The 18,609-nt window shown below is 42.1% G+C and overlaps 2 protein-coding genes across 2 annotated transcripts in view; one reads left to right on the forward strand and one right to left on the reverse strand.

Annotated features, from left to right (window-relative positions):
• The window catches only part of LOC106741335 (transcription factor EC), a 105,349-nt gene that overhangs the window by 66,121 nt on the left and 20,619 nt on the right, over window positions 1-18,609 (reverse strand). The window contains exon 2 of the mRNA XM_014613192.1: window positions 5,932-6,803. Coding sequence (XP_014468678.1) covers window positions 5,932-6,113 — 182 coding nt within the window. The 5' untranslated portion in view covers window positions 6,114-6,803. The remainder of the gene's footprint in view (window positions 1-5,931; window positions 6,804-18,609) is intronic.
• On the forward strand, window positions 8,705-13,745 carry LOC106741339 (cathepsin L1-like). Its single transcript, XM_014613203.1, has 5 exons — window positions 8,705-8,842; window positions 9,311-9,487; window positions 10,063-10,422; window positions 11,872-12,032; window positions 13,550-13,745. The coding sequence occupies exons 1-5, from the start codon at window positions 8,705-8,707 to the stop codon at window positions 13,743-13,745; spliced, it is 1,032 nt and encodes a 343-aa protein (XP_014468689.1).

Here is an 18,609-nt window from a genome sequence, read left to right on the forward strand (position 1 = left end):
GAATAATAGAATAATATAAGGTTTTAACTATTTTTCGATACCAATATTAGTATAGAAAAATAATAAACTGTTTTTTTCTTTTTCGGGAAAAAGTAAAAATGAAAACTAAAATGATGAGGTAATTTCTGATCCGAGATGCCGTTTTTATCCCGGTTTTTACTTTAATTTTTTCCTAAAAAAAAATATTCGACTTCTTCGAATACCGAAATATTTCCATGGTTATATAACCCAATATATTCGCAAATATATTAGCATGTTGTCATGTTATCTTGGACAAATTTATTTTCGCATCCTATATTGTCACTTCGGCAAGCTCGTCGGTAGTATGACTCTCAATTGTGACAGTTTGCTGCGCTCCCAACTTTATTGTATTTAAAGCGTTTTGCAACCAAATGTACACGCGGTGTGTGAAGCACTCTCGAAAACGGTGGAAATCGCAGCGCCAAGTTCCGGTTAAGTGCCAGTTAATTTGACTCGAAAATTATGCGCGCAGAAAACTGCGATCGCTGTGCGCGGAAAATGCGTCGAGCGACTCGCGTCCCGGTCTTCGGCTTTAAAACCGAGGAGAGATCCCGGACATCGTAATTTTTCCGCGAGCGACTAAAAACGCGCTGCTTTAAACGGCTGAATCTTTCACGGAGCGTCCGGTATTTCCCCAGGCTCGTAAGTCTAGGAAGAACTTGAACAAAAACCGAGATCTTTAAAATGAATGAAAATTAAAATCTCTTTTTTCTTAGTGGGGTAAAAACTCAAACTTTTCAATCTAAATAAAATTCAAACGAAAGTCTTTAAAAGCTTTCGCAAGAATTCAATGTGCGTTAAAATGTGTGTTCTTCGGACATAGTAGTTCGCCGTGCGTATATTGACAATCTCGCTATTTGGATTTAAAATTGATACGATTCGTAACGCTTGCATTCTCAGATCGTGAAACGCTTCTCAAGGTTTGCACAGGTCTTGACTATTATAGTAATAATACCTAATGATCAATCACATTCGGATAAACTACCTTCCTATATAAAGTTATTTAACCTCGCGAACGTACACGTGGCGTATCTTGATTATACCTTGCCATATCGCTGCAATTGTTTCATTGTATAGGTAAAAGCACTACAGTTCAGTTCGGAATCTATTATACTAGCGAAATTAATCTGACTGACGGTCAACCATTATGATACGTTATGATCGTTTTAATGCGTCAAGATGCGTTAAGGATATATTGTCCATTAGTGCCGTATTTTCAATAGCGCACACATCAAGAGACTTATAAGTTTAGTATTTATCAAGCAAAAATTACGTTCTTATACATACATTTATTCACTCTATTTAAATAATAAATTTGAAGTACAAGTTTCATCAAATTCTTTTCAATCAAACTCATTTAATTTTACAACCTTTTTAAAGTGGAATAACTTTTGGTAAGTTCTGAATTACTGTCAAACTTGTGGTTTTTGTAATGCAGATCAATTTGTAATTTTTTCATATTTTCATTATTTTGAGATATGGATGATATATCCTTAAAATAATAGGCAAAAGCAAAGCATCTTGCGGTAATTAAACGATGGGCGGTTCCCGTGAAAACAAAACAAAACTTTCGAGAATAAAAACAACAGTTTTGAAGAAAAACCTAATAGCATTGGAAATTTAAAACACGATGTCGCAAAAACATTAGTAGACACGGTCCGCTGGATGCGAATAAAGTATATACGACAAGTGCTACAAGACGTCGCGAATACAGATCGATCTCCGCGCGAAGTTTCGCGAACGAACGAAGACAAAAGAAAAGATCGTCCGTCGACGGTATTTATGAAGTAGCACTTCGTCTTCTACTTCCGCTGATTGCCTCTATCGAGTAGATCGTTGATCCCTCCGAACCCCTACCTTCCTCAACACAGACGTGAACGCAATACAACTGAAGGTCAATCCTATCTAAAGGTTTCGCGGGATGACGTGTGCGAAATTCGAAGATGATGATTCTCGGAACGACTTATTATTGACCCCTCCAACACCGTCCTCCTCTCTCTTTCTCTCTCTTCCCCCGCTATCACCGCTATCTCCAATTCTCCTACATCACTTTAACTCTCCTACGAATGTGTGTATTCGCAACGCGATCTTTTTCTTTCTGCTTTTTTACGTACATACATCCATTCTATTACATTTTTCTGAGCGATAAAACGTTTACCGGGTCATCGACCTCGCGATGCATCACAATGTATCACCCACGTTGACAATGCCCCGGTAAATTAAATGCTGCATCTCGCTAATTCCCGCTCGATTATTGATAACGATTATCCGCCACCTCGGCAATATTTTGGACGGAAATCGTTATTATTTGCTCGCACGTGTGTTGCATGTGTGGCCAATTCATTAACGCATTATCCGAAGACTATCAGTACGCCGTGCCGGTCACGTATCGTGAAATCATTGCGTACGATCAATGTTATAAGCGACGTGATACCGCTTAACAGTAAATTTCCAGTCGATGCATTCCTTTACAATTAAGTAGTATCGGCGATTACCAAAGTCATACATGACGGTTGGAAATTATATAATCAAATTTATAATACCACTGTTTTTGTAATTGTATCAATTATACACGTAGAAATATACAACACATGAGCATTAAAAAAGCAAAAAGCCGTTCGCGCGGAATCAACAACGTTTGAAAATAAATAACTCGCGCGATTCGTAAAGAACAGCATGCGAAGGAAGTAATGTACTTAAGGGAAAAGTTCCAAGGATCTGGATGTTCCTTAACGCGTTCACCAACTCGCCGTTGCATCCTTCTTACGTCTAAATGAGATTTCAGCTTAGGCTCGCGTTGCCTTTCCTGTAGGAATCAATTAACGTCCGCGGAACGAGGCTGATTAGGCGCAAGAACTTTCGGGCGCAATTCGAGCGCATTCCCTCTGTCTCTCTCTCTCTCTCTCTATCAAGGAAACTCTCAGGGGCTGTGTGAAAATTGATATTCGCGTGTTTCAGCCTCGCTTCGTGAAGCCGGAGACTCGCGGGTCGCTGGTACCCGACCCTAACGCAAGTATCCAAGATGCACAGTTAAACGCTGTTAATCAAAGCGGAGTCGAGCGCGTGTTTTCCTGCGAGATCGCGTGCCAATCACGATCGTTTGGCGCTGCCATTGCTCACGATTCACTCCGAGCGAGAGGACGAATGAGCGAGCACGTCGTCTCGTTAATAGATTCATGAATATAACGACTTGCCTCTCTTTCATACGCTGCGTCGAAACGAGGATAAATAATGATTCGAGCCGTTTCGAAATTCTCTTTCCTCTTTTTATATCTTATCGCAAACGGTTCTCTTGATTTTGTGCTCGAAGAATGACGAAGATGCGCCACTCTACTCAGCGGTCGCATGCGCGACACGTTTCGATTCTTATAGAAACCGGACACGTGCGGGGCGAGTTTGATTAGATTTGATTCAATTTCGCAGTCAAAATTGGAGCTGGAAGCTCTGCCATTTTTTTCACCGTACGGTATGCGGAGACGTGTGGTTCACGCATCAACCGATGGACCGCTACATCCAGCGAATATTGAACGGTGAAAAATCTATCCTTTTTTTTTGTAAAAGAGCGAATTCATCCGGTCCTTGCATTTTTCATTTGTACCCCGGAAAGTTCGTTACGATCAATTTCAAGCGAGTTCTTTGTAAAATAAAAATGAGATTAAGAGTCTATAAATGGACTGATAGCTTTCCTTTGTAACAAACGTGCAAATCGTACACATATATCGGTATCGTTTGCTTCGCAGGTAATCTGTATTGATTCGCGCTGAAGTTTATTGCGCACCGAGCGCATCAAATGTCCTCCATCGTCGGTCTCCTCGGCTTGCGTTTACCGAACGGTTCGCCTCCTCGCATTTCACTCTTCAAAGAACAGTTACCCAAGATCAGAAATAAGGGCAAACATACCACCCACCGTTAAATAATAACAGCAAGCAACCCAAATATCGCCGATCGTTTCAAACATCCAAACAAGGATTCCGGGCAAGATCCAAATAATTAAACTACCGATCAAATTCCCACGACGAAGAATGCTCTCTGCACGAATTTCCTCGCAAAGAGTATTCCCCGTTGTTGAAACTATTTTTGTACATCCTGTATTTGTAAGCACGATTAGATAACTATTGCGCTCGCGCCGAGAGCGAACGTACGCGCTTCAAAATCGCCATTCTTCTTCGACCAGCCCTATCACGTTCAAATATTTTCCTTGATGTTTCGAATATTATGCCGGACGTAGACCCAGTCAAATTTAAAAATCTATCACCGTCCCGCATCACGTAATAAATTTCTACACGGGACAATCAGCATTACCATCGCTCGTGCGTGAGCTGATCTTAATCTCCTCGTTACGGAAGCCACATGGATCCTGTACGCCACGTGCGTATGAGCCCAATCTTATCGCCATTCAACATTACAACGATCGAAAAATCATGTCCGCCGAATAAAGCCCTCTGATTACATCGATTTTATTATATACCTACGCGTAACATCATATAACGGTTTTTTCGACTTTAATTAACACTCGGCCGTGTTTACTTTAATGTGATCCAATTCCGCGTTTTACTATCGCGCAGATTTATCTAATCTTATTTGTTTCAATATATTATATGATTTTACAATATATTTTTTCTCGAAACCTAATGGTCGCCTCAAAGTTGTCAAATGTTTTATCTAATTGTACATAAACACGATAATGACCGCTGTATAGATTCGACAGACAAGAAATACAGGCCGTCCACGAAAAAGTGTACACACCTGTGAACATATTGTCAATAAAGACTCGATGAGCGTGCAGAATATTTCGAACACACAAGATAACGTGATGTTTAAACATAAAACGTGTAACACTAATCTAATCTTTATCGTAACGTTTACTCTTAATTATAACATAAAGTGACAAATAGCACGCTTCTTTGGAATAATCTATACTGTCGAATTATGTAGCTATGAGCCACAGCGGTCACAGGTTGATAACGATTCATGTTTACTCATGATTACATTTGATACTAATCATGGAAAAGGAACACTTTCGGATCCGTCCGTGTAACGAGAGCTAAATCGCTTTTATCCGTTGAAAATTTATTAATTTATAGTGAATTAGATTAAATAAACTTTCTGTTTACTTAATAATCTTAAATGATTTACCTCTTTTTCTTTTTTTCCTCTCTTTCTATTAGGTGTTACCCTATGGTGTAACCCTATATGCAGGGTGTCTTAGAACTACGGGGACAAACTTCGTGAGGGCGTAAAACGGATTGAAGTACATAAAAAAATCCTATACCATTTTGTAAACAACATGCAAAATTTCGAGTTATTAATTATTGAAAGTGACCATGTATAGAGGCTTCTTTAGTTAACTCTATAATTCTAAGAGAGAGAGAGGGAGAAAAGAAATCAGTGCTCGAAAAGTTCAAGTTTTCGTAAACGCATAACAATACAATGGATTTCCTTGTGTATCTTACGCTTCTTTGTAATCGCTCGTACACCGATATCGTACTCCAAATAAAAGTGTCTTTCGCGCCTCTGTATTCCAACGCGTCCCGAACTGTTATTCGCTGTCTTTTGTTTGCACATCGACATCGCGAGAGATATGTATATAATATATATCCCCGCATAATTGTCGTAAATAAAATTCACGTCCGATAATTGTGATTAATGCGCTACAAGTAATATTTTCCCAATTAAAATTTATATTTCCTTCCCGCGTTAATCGCATTATCTCTCCGGCTCGCGCAACGTCAGAATTAACATTAATCGCTCGAACTCGATATCACATTCAGCCATTGGCAACATTAACTTTGGCCGCTCACGCCGTGACGACGACGTCAATTAGGCGCGAGATACGCTGGATTATCGCGCGCGATATCAGTGTCTCTCATTAATGAAATATTTTCGAATGTCATCACCCGCCACATATACCTGGCAGTGTCAGGAGCACGGCTCTTCAGCTCGTAGTACATCAAATCCTTGGTGGAGGACGACAGGAGAGACAGGGTCTGCTCGAAGTCGTCGTAATCGCCGAGGGCGGCGGGATGGTGGGTGAGGTCGGTGGTCAGTGCGGCCGTCAGGTCGAAGCCCATGTCGACCCCGGACTCGTCCATCGTCGCGGGGCGAAGGTGCTTCGAATGTGCCGCGCGCGACGACGCGCGACGAATCGTGGGCGCGAACGCGCGCGTTCGAAAGTTTCGCACTGCGCGCGGCGGCCGCGTTGTGGCCGCGAAAAATAACGATGACGGATACGGCGAAATCGACGGAGGAAGGCGAGGAATGTGAAGAAGATGGCCGACGAGCGGCGAGAAAAGGAGATGTAGAAGGTGGGAAAGATGGGAGATGGATCACGGCGCGTAATCGGAGGGCGAGCGGCACCGCGAGGAGACTCCCATTTTGCGGAAGTGTCAAGAATTGTCGCGCGAGTTGCTGCCGTTCGCAACGTACGGCGCGCGTGCACGCGTGCGCGGGCTCGTGCAGTCGTTGGGCTGCGGCGCGCGTTCCATCGCCCCTTCGCGCTTTTCTCGCGATTTTACCTGCGACGCTGCGGCGGCGACGACGACGGCGCGACGATCCGCAAGGAGGAAGAGACGCGAGAACGGCACCACGACGAGACGAGCGTGACGCGCGCGCGTATCGGTACTACGAGGACCGCCCGCCGAGACCGCCGCGGAAGCGTTGCGGCGCGCGACAACAACGTCTGACTTACGGCTACCGCCATCTCGCGACGATGGAACGAAACGGCCCGGCGGAAAACTTTGAACTGCCAGCTCCACGGACAACCCTGGCGCGACGAAGGACATCTGAACAAACAAATCATTACGAACATATGCATTTTTTCGCTTGCTTCATGTAACACAAATGATAGATATTAAGAAATAGTGTCATATTTTAACCCTTTGCACTCGAGGCCTTTTTCGCTCGCGCGAGCCAACAACTCGAGACGGCTAAATTAGGGAAGCATTTTACAGGTACTTTAAAATCATTTATACTCAAACAAACGTATACAAATAATAAAATCTCACCAATTCATTTATTTTTATATTGAATACAACAAAATTTGGTAAATATTACACTCTGTAATTAGTTTTCGTGTGATATTTCGTAAAACAATGCCCAAGATGCATCCTAGGTTTACTTCCCGTCTACCGCCAGGCGTGTTACGGTCAGAGCAAATCTTGCAGTCCCTTTTTGACCCTTTCACTACTATGTGAAGCTTCCCATTTAGTCAGGTTTCAACGGTATGCGACGTCGACGATTGCTCACGATGCTGGCGATATGATCCTCTCAATTGCTCGACAAGTGTAGTCCACTTCAGATAGAAACATCTTATCGCACATCGTAAATAAACAGATCGAGTTACAAAACACCGTAGCGCCGTAGCAGCGCATTTCGACTGAACGCATCAAACCTTCCGGGCGCCGTAGCAGCGCCGCTCGAGTTGACGCTTCAAATCGGCCGTATCGGCGCCGCTCGAGTGCAAAGGGTTAAATTTGTATACTCAATAAATGTGATATAATCAACATCCTCGTTTCTCTGTCTGTTCGTCAATATGCTCGAGCAAATGATTCGTTTGCATCTTCTAAAATTGAGATATTTTAATATTTCAAATTTAATAACCAAATTTTAATAAGTTTAATTTTAATACTATGCCATCCGGGGACACCACGTTGGTTACCCGCGAAAATTATCGCGCAAAGGCCGGCGACACCACGTTGGTGTCGTGCGCAAAACTATCATGCAAAGGCCGGTGACAGCACTGTGGTGCCGTTTGTGTTCTGATTGTGTACTGCTAGTGTTCTGTTTAAGTAACAATAAGTTACAGACATCATGATTCGATCGACAGACTTTCCGGTCAGCTAAAGCAACACCAGCTAATACAAATTTCCGAAACCGACAAACGAAAACGAAGAAAGTGCCATGTATGTTCCAAAAACAAAAAAAGAAGGACAACAAATTTAATGTGTAAGTCTTGTGGAGTCGCGTTACACCTCGGAGATTATTTTGCTTCATATCATCTAAAAGAGAAATTCTAAGTACCCAATAAAATATTAATAAATAAATAAATATATAATACAAAAAAATGTTACATTTATTTACATATATCCTCGAAATTTCATGAAAATAGCGGGACAGGATTGAAAACGATTTATGAGAACGATTTATGATCTTCCGAAAACCTCGAAAAACCGCCGGCGCCAAACAAAAAAATCCTGATGAAACGTGCGGACGGCAAAGTGTTAATAATTAAAATAATATTTTGAACATAATTTTTGTAATGCATAATCTTGTGCAAAATCACACGCGAGAAGATATTCCATTTCGAATCAAGATTCGAAACATAACATTGATTGCACAAATTGGATCTCCACATTACATAATATAACAATCATAAATTGTTCTCTTCTCGAATTAGGTGACTGTTCTCTATCGAAGAATTACTTAACTATCAATACTAAAACGCAATAGACCCTCGATGCGTAAAGAGAAGGCCGAAATAAAGCATCATACTTAGTAATGTTAACTAAATATGCATCAGCATAAAGCAAACGATTGTCCAGTGACGCAATTCGTGAATGTGCTGACAACGACCGCCCAATGCAACGTTATGACCTCACGCAGTATCGCGAGGTTCGTCAAGATAGCTGCTCCAAATCGCGATATCGAGAATTAATTAAAAACTGTTAATTATTCGCGAGCAATCATGCATTCGCGATTATACGTGTTTGCGCTACTGGTATTAATTTCGTCCGGGACATGTGCGTCCCGGATATTTAATAGTGCCGATACTTTGCCGCCAGAAATCTTGAAACAGCTGGACGATTATTGGCGAATCTACAAGGTGATTTGTCCTTAATACATCTTTAGAGTAAATATATGTGTTTCATTTTATATTATTCGTGTAAATAATATTATAATCTTCAACTTTCTCCCTCTCTCTCTCTCATTCTAAAATATATCATTTCTATATTTTTTAATTTATAATTCATATATATATATATAATAATTTATGACAATTTTTTTAATATACGAAATTGAATAACGAATGAATTAAATAATGATGAATAATGAATAATTTTTAATTATATAATTTGTAATTTAAAATGTATATAAGATGTATACTTAACAATGTGAGGCTTATCTCAGTCTCTCCCAATTCAATCGTATTTAAAAATGTACTTTCACCTGAACAGATTTATATAATGTAATTTACATGGGTGTTTCATAAACAAAATCTCAAAACTTTGTACCGGTGGTTCTCATCCTAGTAAAATATGTATTGATCACTGTTCCCGTGATACTTCACTAGATGCAATTTAATAAAACCTACACGGGAAATCTGGAGAACGCGAGACGAATGGCTTGGGAACAAAACCTTGTAGAGATTTATAAACACAACTTAATGGCCGCCGTGGGACATCACAGTTATACACTGCGGGATAACCATATCGCTGATCTCAGCAGCCCGCAATATAGGCGCAAAATGGTATGTAATTAACAACAAAATCCACTGACAAATTTAGCTCGTTAATCTAAATATCCGAAATCCAAATTCTAATCTACAAGTCCTAAAATCCTCAATTTCCATTCTCGAAATCCAAGTTTCACGGTTTTCAAGTCTCAGGAATATTAAATAAAACTTCCACGTCTAACATCCAATCTCATGTTTCAAGATCCCTAATTTTCACATTAAAAACACAATTGGCCAATAAAAGTCTACGCGCAGATGTTCCTGCGCAACTTTGTAATAATTGTTATTCGATATCAGAAACATCGGCTGTTACTGACAACTAATAATAATTACTACAAATTTATGCACTAATATCCGCGCATGGGCACTCATTAGTCCGTCGTTCCTTTAATTTAATTACACATTCAAAGAGCCTCCATCCCCTCATCCGTTATTCTTTATTTTCATGCCCTAAATGCAATTACTAATCATTACTTAATAAGACCCTTAATATAAAGTTGCGATTCTCTACTAAAAACATATGAATCCGTCGCGATACATGAACGGCAACAAGCCCCGACAGAACATTTTCTCCCGTCAATTTCCCTCAGGTAAAATTAATACCGAGTCGAAAGCGTCGATTGCCGACCGATCCGATGCTGTCGGCGACTTTGCAGCAACCGCACAATATACCGACTAGCCTGGATTGGCGCAAACTCGGTTTCAACACTCCGCCGGTGAACCAACGGGAGTGTGGTAGCTGCTACGCTTATTCTATCGTGGAAAGTATACAGGGACAGATTTTCAAGCAGACCGGCATGCTGATCCCCTTGAGCGCACAACAGTTGGTTGATTGCAGCACGGCGACTGGGAACCGTGGTTGCGCCGGCGGCTCCCTCAGGAACACTTTGAGATATCTGGAAAAGTCGAAGGGTCTCATGGCCAGATCAGAGTACCCGTATCAGGCCCAGGTACGCTCCTTTTCCACCTATAGACACGTGCAATTCGATATGCTGCGTCGAAACGTGTGTAAAATGGCTCTCGAATCGATTTCTCACACGATTTGCAAAACCTTACGAAACGCTCGATGCCCTTTGAATTTAAAAATGCGAAGAATTCTTCGTCTCCTTCCTCTTTTCTCTCTCTCGTTCTCTTGTTTGAAAAATACTCCCGATAACACAGTGAAAGATTTCTCTTGGACCTTAATCACGGACCTAATCGTCTGTAGGAATTTATCGAGGAACTATGTGCTCTTTTCTCTTACATTTAACAGCGGTAGAACGATGAATCTGAGTTTCTGGATTTTTCCTCGTCATAACACACAATATATAATACGTTGTTAGCAGTCGCGAACGAAGACGTTGAGACGGTGCGAATATAATTATCGCGGTGAAGAGACAAACGTAAAGGTCATTTTCATTATTTCGCTACCTCTGTTCGGAAATATCAGGAAACTCATGGAAGATTTCGACGAGAGGGATCCGAATTATGTCGGTTACGATAACGCGTTTATCTTCCATAATATAATTCAATTGACTCGGTGACGTTGACCTTTCGTTTGTTTTTTTTTTTTTAATTGATAGATACTTTGGACACATGTCATACGCAAGGAATGCGTATGTTCCATAAAAGAATAAAAAAACATTTTCTTATCTAGTGTGAGTGATTTAGTGGAACACACAACGTGTTATATTATAAAAATCGGATGATGCAACGGGAAAATATTTTATCTATGACAGACATGTCCCGATGTAACAGTATCAAAGAATCTCATGACTAAGTTTTCTGAGATCTTTTTGACTACTGATCGCCTACTCTTAAACACAACTCCATTAATTATACAGTATCAATCTCTATTGACATTGCGATAAATTAAATTTCAAGCGCGTATTACATATTTATTATTTAATTAACTTAAGTGAAGAACGATATCCAGTTATTGCTGAACTGATTCAGCAAGATGATTGGTATGTTTATCTTTTTGGAAAAATTTTTTCGTGTTATTCATAATTTACACATTTCAGGTCAATTACGCCAATATGAAAAAAAATAATTGCATTTTTATTTATAGAGGAATTTATAGTAAATTCCGTGGCATATCTACGTAATAATAAATCTTCGCAAACATTAGTGACAAATATAGCAGTTCCGATAATAAATTCATGCAACGATAAATCCAATCGTATGTATACTTTGGGAGTGAGAGATTAATTTCGAGTTTGAAATATTTCAAGAGCGACCGTTCTTGCAAAAATATGTACGATTTGACGTTTTGAGCGAGCGGGCGAACGATCTCTCTACGCCAAGAGTAATTAATTCACATTGAGCTCTTACTATCAAGTCATTCCCCGTTCAATGGTTCAAGATGGCAGAAAGATTTTACGTTATACGAAATACGAGGAAAGCTCGATATATTTCAGGAGGGCCACTGCAAATTTCTCAGAAACTTGAGTGTCGTCAATATAACGTCGTGGGCGATTCTGCCGGCGCGGGACGAAAAAGCTCTGGAGGCGGCGGTGGCGAGCATCGGTCCCATAGCCGTGTCCATTAACGCTATGCCGAAGACATTCCAGCTTTATCAGTGAGTACCGGCGTTTTATTTGCTCTCGGGAGAAAAAGCGTAGTCGTGCAAATTGCCTCTAACGAGCGAGTGACGTGTGCGCGACACGTTCGGAAATACGCGATAATTTAGACCTGCCATTTAAGAGAATATACGCTGTGCATCTCGGGTTTGGAATCCGCGAAGCTTCGCGTTCGCAATTCTCGACCAACTCGATCAATTTGCAAGGGGAAGGGAAGGCCGGAGGGTGAAAATACGTCATTGCAACGAGATGTTCGCGAATTACGACGTTCGAAAGCGCTCGACATAAGAAGGGGAAAAAATTCCACCGATAATCGACGCGAGAGCGACGGTAATAAACAGTTTTTTTCTCGCGCAGATAACTAATCAATCGTAATCCAGCAATAAATAAGTTAGTGAATATTTTAATCGCAAATTTCGGCAGCTGGCGCGACCTCTCGAAAAGCTGCGCAAACGAAAAAGTCGAGCGCGAGCGATGCCATCGCATCCGTTGTCGTCATCATCGTCGGTTTAACCTGGATCTTCGATTGATCGCAACCGATTGTTATTATCAATGTCAGAGCGCACGTTCATAAAATCGAGCGTGGAAAAATGGGGAATATTTTAGCAGAACTCTTTAAGTTAATACGTTAAATGCAATGTCATAATATTAATCATTAATGATACTGCGGCGTTTTATTATATATAAACTATAATTAATTGAATCGAATTAATTGAGACCTCACTCGAAGAAATTCAGAGAACGCAAACACATTCGAATACACGTGGCGGCCAGAGGTCAGAAAATTTGCGGTCAAAGATACGCTCGAGGAAATTAGTCTACCCGCGTGATAACCTCCTAGTGCATAGCCGATGCAATGACCCTTCATCATTCATCGGAATGCCTAGGCGCGGTCATCGAACTCGCGTCGCTTCGAAGGGCACGACGCCATTTTCCTAGTCGCCACGCTGCTTGCTCGCTTTGTCATCTTTCACAAATAAACAAACGCATACAGAAAATAATCACTTCATAGTGACTGCGAAGCAATAGCGATGGAAACTCGCGACCATTTTGCAAGTGCGCGAAAAACAGAAGATACCGATTGCGAAAACACGATCGATACTACGTTGTTAAAAACATGATTGATGTATAAACGCGATGCATCAGTGATCGCGTGTATACGCATGTTTATACGCTCTCACGTGCAGTTCGTGCGAGTTCAATGTCGAACATTTGCGTTTTCTAATCGGAAACGTGCAATGTGGCCTCTCTGCTCCACGACTTTTATTTTAATCAGATACAACGCGCGTCGTTTTGATCCGAAACGTATCGTCCATCTAGCTTTATCTATTACCTTTTTCGTGCTCACTCTCTTAAGTCGAATCAGTGATATTCTACCCTATAATCAATGAGAACTCTATTGTCTAATACTTTACCGATTTTGGCTAATGAAAGATTCACCGCAAATAAGGGAAAATGATCTCTTTGGATGCATTGGCAGCTAATTTAAAATGCTAATCGGTCTTTCCATCCGCAGCAAAGGTGTCTACGACGATCACCTGTGCAACTCGGACACGGTGAACCATGCGATGCTGATTGTCGGATATACGCCAACCGAGTGGATCTTGAAGAACTGGTGGGGCAAGCATTGGGGCGAGGACGGTTACATGCGACTAGCGAAAAATAAAAATCGATGCGGCATCGCAAACTACGCGGCCTACGTGAGAGTTTGAGCTCATATTTTCAAGACATCCCACCACCTCTTCGCATATTTCAGGTGTTTATATATTTAACCACTATTGATTTTTACCTGCGATGATCGAATAACAAATCACTGGTTACAGTTGGTTCTGTCGAGAAGAAGAATAAATCTTGTGTTTTTTGCGTGAAAAAAATATCTCCCGTCACTCTTGTGTCAGTTATACGTTTCGGATCGATGAAAGAATAATAAAAATGATAAAGGTGACAAATATGATAAAAATATTAGTTAGAGGCAAGCCGAAAAAGTGTCGCTTCCAATGGGATTTACGCGAGCTTATGTGCGGATTTACGTGCGATGTAGCGTCGCTCTACGCTGTTGTAGGGTTAAAGATCGCACGTATTCGGGCGATTAAACTCCGGGCAATTACTAAGGATCGCCAAACATTTATTACATAACAGCCACTAAACCGCAGGACGGACGCCCGACTGCCAGATACCAGACTTCCGTGACCACACGGGGATCCCGGGAAATTTAATCGGACCGTACAACCGCGGCACGATAGGAACTCCGAGACTTTGCCCGATCGAAAATTCTGCCCGAAGACGAAGTACACGACCGGCCGGGACATATCGCCATGGCATTTCCGCGAGAGAGCGAGAAATACGGCAGCGGAGGACGATCCAATTCGTGCAACTGTAGGTAGATAGGTAGGACTCGATGGACGCTAACCGCGTGACGCAACGTCAGGCGAACGTCACGTAACCGCACAGTGCAGCGCGGTGACATCAATCCAGGGACGCATCCCGATTCGCGTACGCACATTCGGGGAATCACGCGTGAAATCTGCTCTCCCGTCCGATCGGGAAAGCGTGATCCTGCGTTTTACGACAATTAATATCGGATCTGCGATCGTAAATCGTGGTGTCGCGATAGCGTGAAAAAAAAACTTGAAATCAGCTGCTCTCGAGTCGAATAGACAAACGTATATCTGGTGATTAGCGGGGTTTTACCTTCGTACGTGCGCGAGATTTCGTTCGCGTATTTCAAAGATGACACACGGGTTAATCTCCGAAAGCAGAATCTTACGAAGCGCCCCGTATTTCATTATACATGTCTCGACATAGAAAATATAGATATTCGAGAAAGAGAGAGAACCTGGCGACTTGCCACCGTCCATCTCGTAAGCTTCCGCGATTAAACGTACAAATAATAGCGTGCCCGACGAATAAAAGCTTCACTCGGGCGATATGCGACGCGGCGGAAAGAATCCCTAGAAGCAATATGTCCGGAATGCATTGTCGCTGCCTGAAGCCCGGCCTGATTTCCCGATATCACACGCGGCCCCGAGACCACGCAAATTCCATCTCTCCGTTCGGAGGTCGCCGCGACTCATTGTTCGTCGAATGGCAACGCGCAATCCGTCCCAGCATCCTCGATTGTTACACAGCATCTCTATCTGTTTCCCATCTGTTAAGCAACGTCGCGACGCATCCCGCCGTGTCTCATCCTGCGGACGGTCTGTTATCGGCAGCCCGGCGCGACCTGGCGTCGCAACCTCACCCCAAACATCATTCATCGAGATCTGTTAATCTTTTCACTATCGCGTGGATAATGTATTCATTTCAGATAAAAAGCAGCGATTCGTGAAGGAAAAAGATTGAGACAGCACACGGTATAAAAGTCTGACGACTACAGGCAATAAGCGAACGATTCCCGCGATATCGGAAAACCGAAGGCTAAGATCATTGGAGGCCGAGGAAGTAAACGCTAATTTGACGGATTGTTAAAATTTCGCCGACGTTTGTTAAATAACGACTTAAAACTTATGACGATGAAGATATAAAACGGATATTTCTTGTATAGAGAAAAGTAAATCTCGCGGAGGAGAGCAAAGGATTATACAGAATCGAATAGATGTCTTACTGAGACTACTCGAAGATTAAGTGGATGCTAAATTCTCGTATCGCCAGACACCGAACACTTTCGTTCAAGTTTTAATAACGCCATTAATACGCTGACGGCTCTCGAATATTATGATCCAAGTTTATTTATCACTCGAGCGTGTGCTTTAATAGATACTACGGTAAAACTGCAGTATAATTAATTCCTCGGATTATCTCAACGCTATTTGAGAAATTTTATCATGAATTAATTGAAAGGAAAGTAAGGACTTTACGAGAGGCGAGATGTATCCTCGTCGAGTACATCAATCTCCACGTTAAAAGAGTAAGGAAATCTCGACTAGGAAGATCGTTATTCACTTCCACCGTTGCGGGAAACAAGTACAGAAACAAGTACGGAAAATGAACTGGAAGCAACGAAGAAAAACAAGAAGAGGAGAAAAAGCCGCGAAACAATACTCGGTCGAGTTATTATGTAAGATCCGACGAGTCTCTCTCCCTCTTCTCTCTTTCACGAAGAGACTCCGTGCGGAATATAATCGTTCGTAATCGGATCAAGGGAAGTAACATGCTGATTTACGAACTTGCTTCTCCTTCGCCGGGTCCCCGCTCTAATCGTCCTTATCTCTCATTCTCACGGCCTTCCGTCTCTCCCATGAGACCGGGCCAGGAATAACTCGACGAACGCAAGCTGATCGTCGCCATGGGAAAATCGCGATCCTACTCTCAACGTCGCCGTGAGTCCTATCGATTGCTCGTTCTCACGTGCCGTGAACAGCGCTTTCGATCTTATTGTCGAACGTCCTCCATGATCCTTATTACGATAACAATAATCTGACGTCGTATGATAATGCAAACAAGTGGAACGAACGAGAGGGAAAGAGAGAGAAATGTTATTCCTGTTACTTTCTCGCGATGTTAAATCTCGCGAAGCTACGGCCACAGGAAGGTGAATCTTTTCGATCAACTACCTTTACCCACACAGAACGACAGGACTGGCGGGCCACGAGGAACAAGGACGTCCCGGTAATTTCCGCGTGATTCACGGTTATTTTCGGCGTTACGAGTGCGTTTTTCATTTCGTCCTCGCGTGGCAACATGACAAATGGCAGGCGAACAAAAGGGAAAATAAATAAGAGCGTGGATTCTCAGTATGCCGCGAGCTTTCATCGTCCGCTTTATCCTTATCCTCGCACGTACGAGGAGTCACGGAAAATATGAGAGCAACAGAATTTATTGTCCACTAGGACGGAGTCCCTTAAGAACGTCCGAAATACGTGCACGCACGTATACACGCACATCCCGGAATAATGCAGCGGGCTGAATAACGAATCGCAACGCCGTCATATATCACGATATCCGTAAACAACGGTGTTACATTTGCAAACATCGACTGCATTGCTTAGCGTTACGACCCCTGCGAAACGCCCCAAGAATTGAGAAAACATGAAACTGTAATTATTTATCAAATAACGGTGAATTAAAATATTTCAAGAGCAGGCAAAATATTGTAATCACTTGAGAGGAATAAAGATTAACATATACGTGTTCCAATATGTGCTCGCCGGCTCGAAACGCAATGTACACGTGCAAAAGCATGCGACACGCAAAGGTTGACTGCTTTGAAGGTCTGGAATGTTTCGACAATGCCGATTTTTGTCATCGCTCAGCCGTTAGCGGTGCTACGATATTTTGCACTTGACGGAAGATGGACCTTTTCCCTTTTGATGTAGCCTTTTTGTTTCAGTACTCTCGCATGTCGCGCGTGTTTTCTCATGATTCAATATTACGTGGCGAATGGCGCGCACCTCTATAGAATATGTGTATCGGTTGCATCGGTTACAATACCTACCCGTCAAGGTGATTAAAATATTCCAGCTTTTGAAATATTCAATTGGACTCCCGTTGGCATCGCGTTAATTAATACATGTTTCTTCAATCGAGTCGTACAATATACGCGAATGTCAATGTCGGTGTCAGTGCCACGACGGAACAGCGGGAAGCAAGGTGCTGAGTCGAGAAGCTAGGACACAGACGATGCAAGACAGCAACACAGGAATATAGGCAGTAATATATCATATATTTCCAAGAATACGAAATAATATAAATTTGTTTATTTCACGTATTTTTTATCAGCAACCACATAAATGACATAATTAATTAACTGAAATGGAGAATCAAAATCAAATACTTCTAATAGAGTATTAAGATCATTTTGAATATCAACTAATTTTAAAATAAGTTTTTCTTTCAAATTCAATACGGAGAAAACAACAGCAAATCGTTCAAAGAAAATATGTAATAACCTTTATAATATCTGACGATTTTCCATTGGTTCGTCAAATTTGCTAGATTAATGTAAAATTAATCTAATTAAGTGCAGAACCAAAATTTCGACTCGGGAATACTGTCACGAAGTGAGCCCGGCTTACGATGATTCCAAGTGACACTTTGAGCGCAATCAGTTCGCATTCGATAAAATTGATTCGATGATAAAATACGATCAGTCGTTGACACCACAAACAATCGCAGCATGCGGCGCGCAGTCCGTCTTTAACGTCGAAATGGATAAACGGCGACGAGCGTGCGAGACGGCGCAAACGTAGTCTCCTACCGAGGGGAAGATCGATTAAGCCGACAAGCATGTAAGCGAGATTCAAAGATCGATCGTCCGGAACAGCGGGTGACAGGTGGAGAGAACGCGAGAGAGAGAGAGAGAGAAACGTTCTGTTTCTTTCGCTCGTGTGCATATATCCGGCGCGATAAGCGTTTTCCGGAGAACGAAAAGCCCGGTGGATTTTCCTGTCGCGTCTCGACACGACAAGAGGGAGCACCGATGCGACACGACGCGTCGCATCGCGACGCTCCTACGACGAGCATCCTTATCCCGAGAATACGCGTTACAATGGCATCTCAGCCGTCCGTCATCTCTCCTCGAATCGAGTATCCAAGCACTCGTCGATAAATCGCATCTGCAGCCGTCACCGGTGAGGT

This window comes from Dinoponera quadriceps, unplaced genomic scaffold (assembly GCF_001313825.1).
Source record: "Dinoponera quadriceps isolate SergipeBrazil2010 unplaced genomic scaffold, ASM131382v1 scaffold405, whole genome shotgun sequence".
In the NCBI taxonomy this organism is placed as follows: domain Eukaryota; kingdom Metazoa; phylum Arthropoda; class Insecta; order Hymenoptera; family Formicidae; genus Dinoponera; species Dinoponera quadriceps.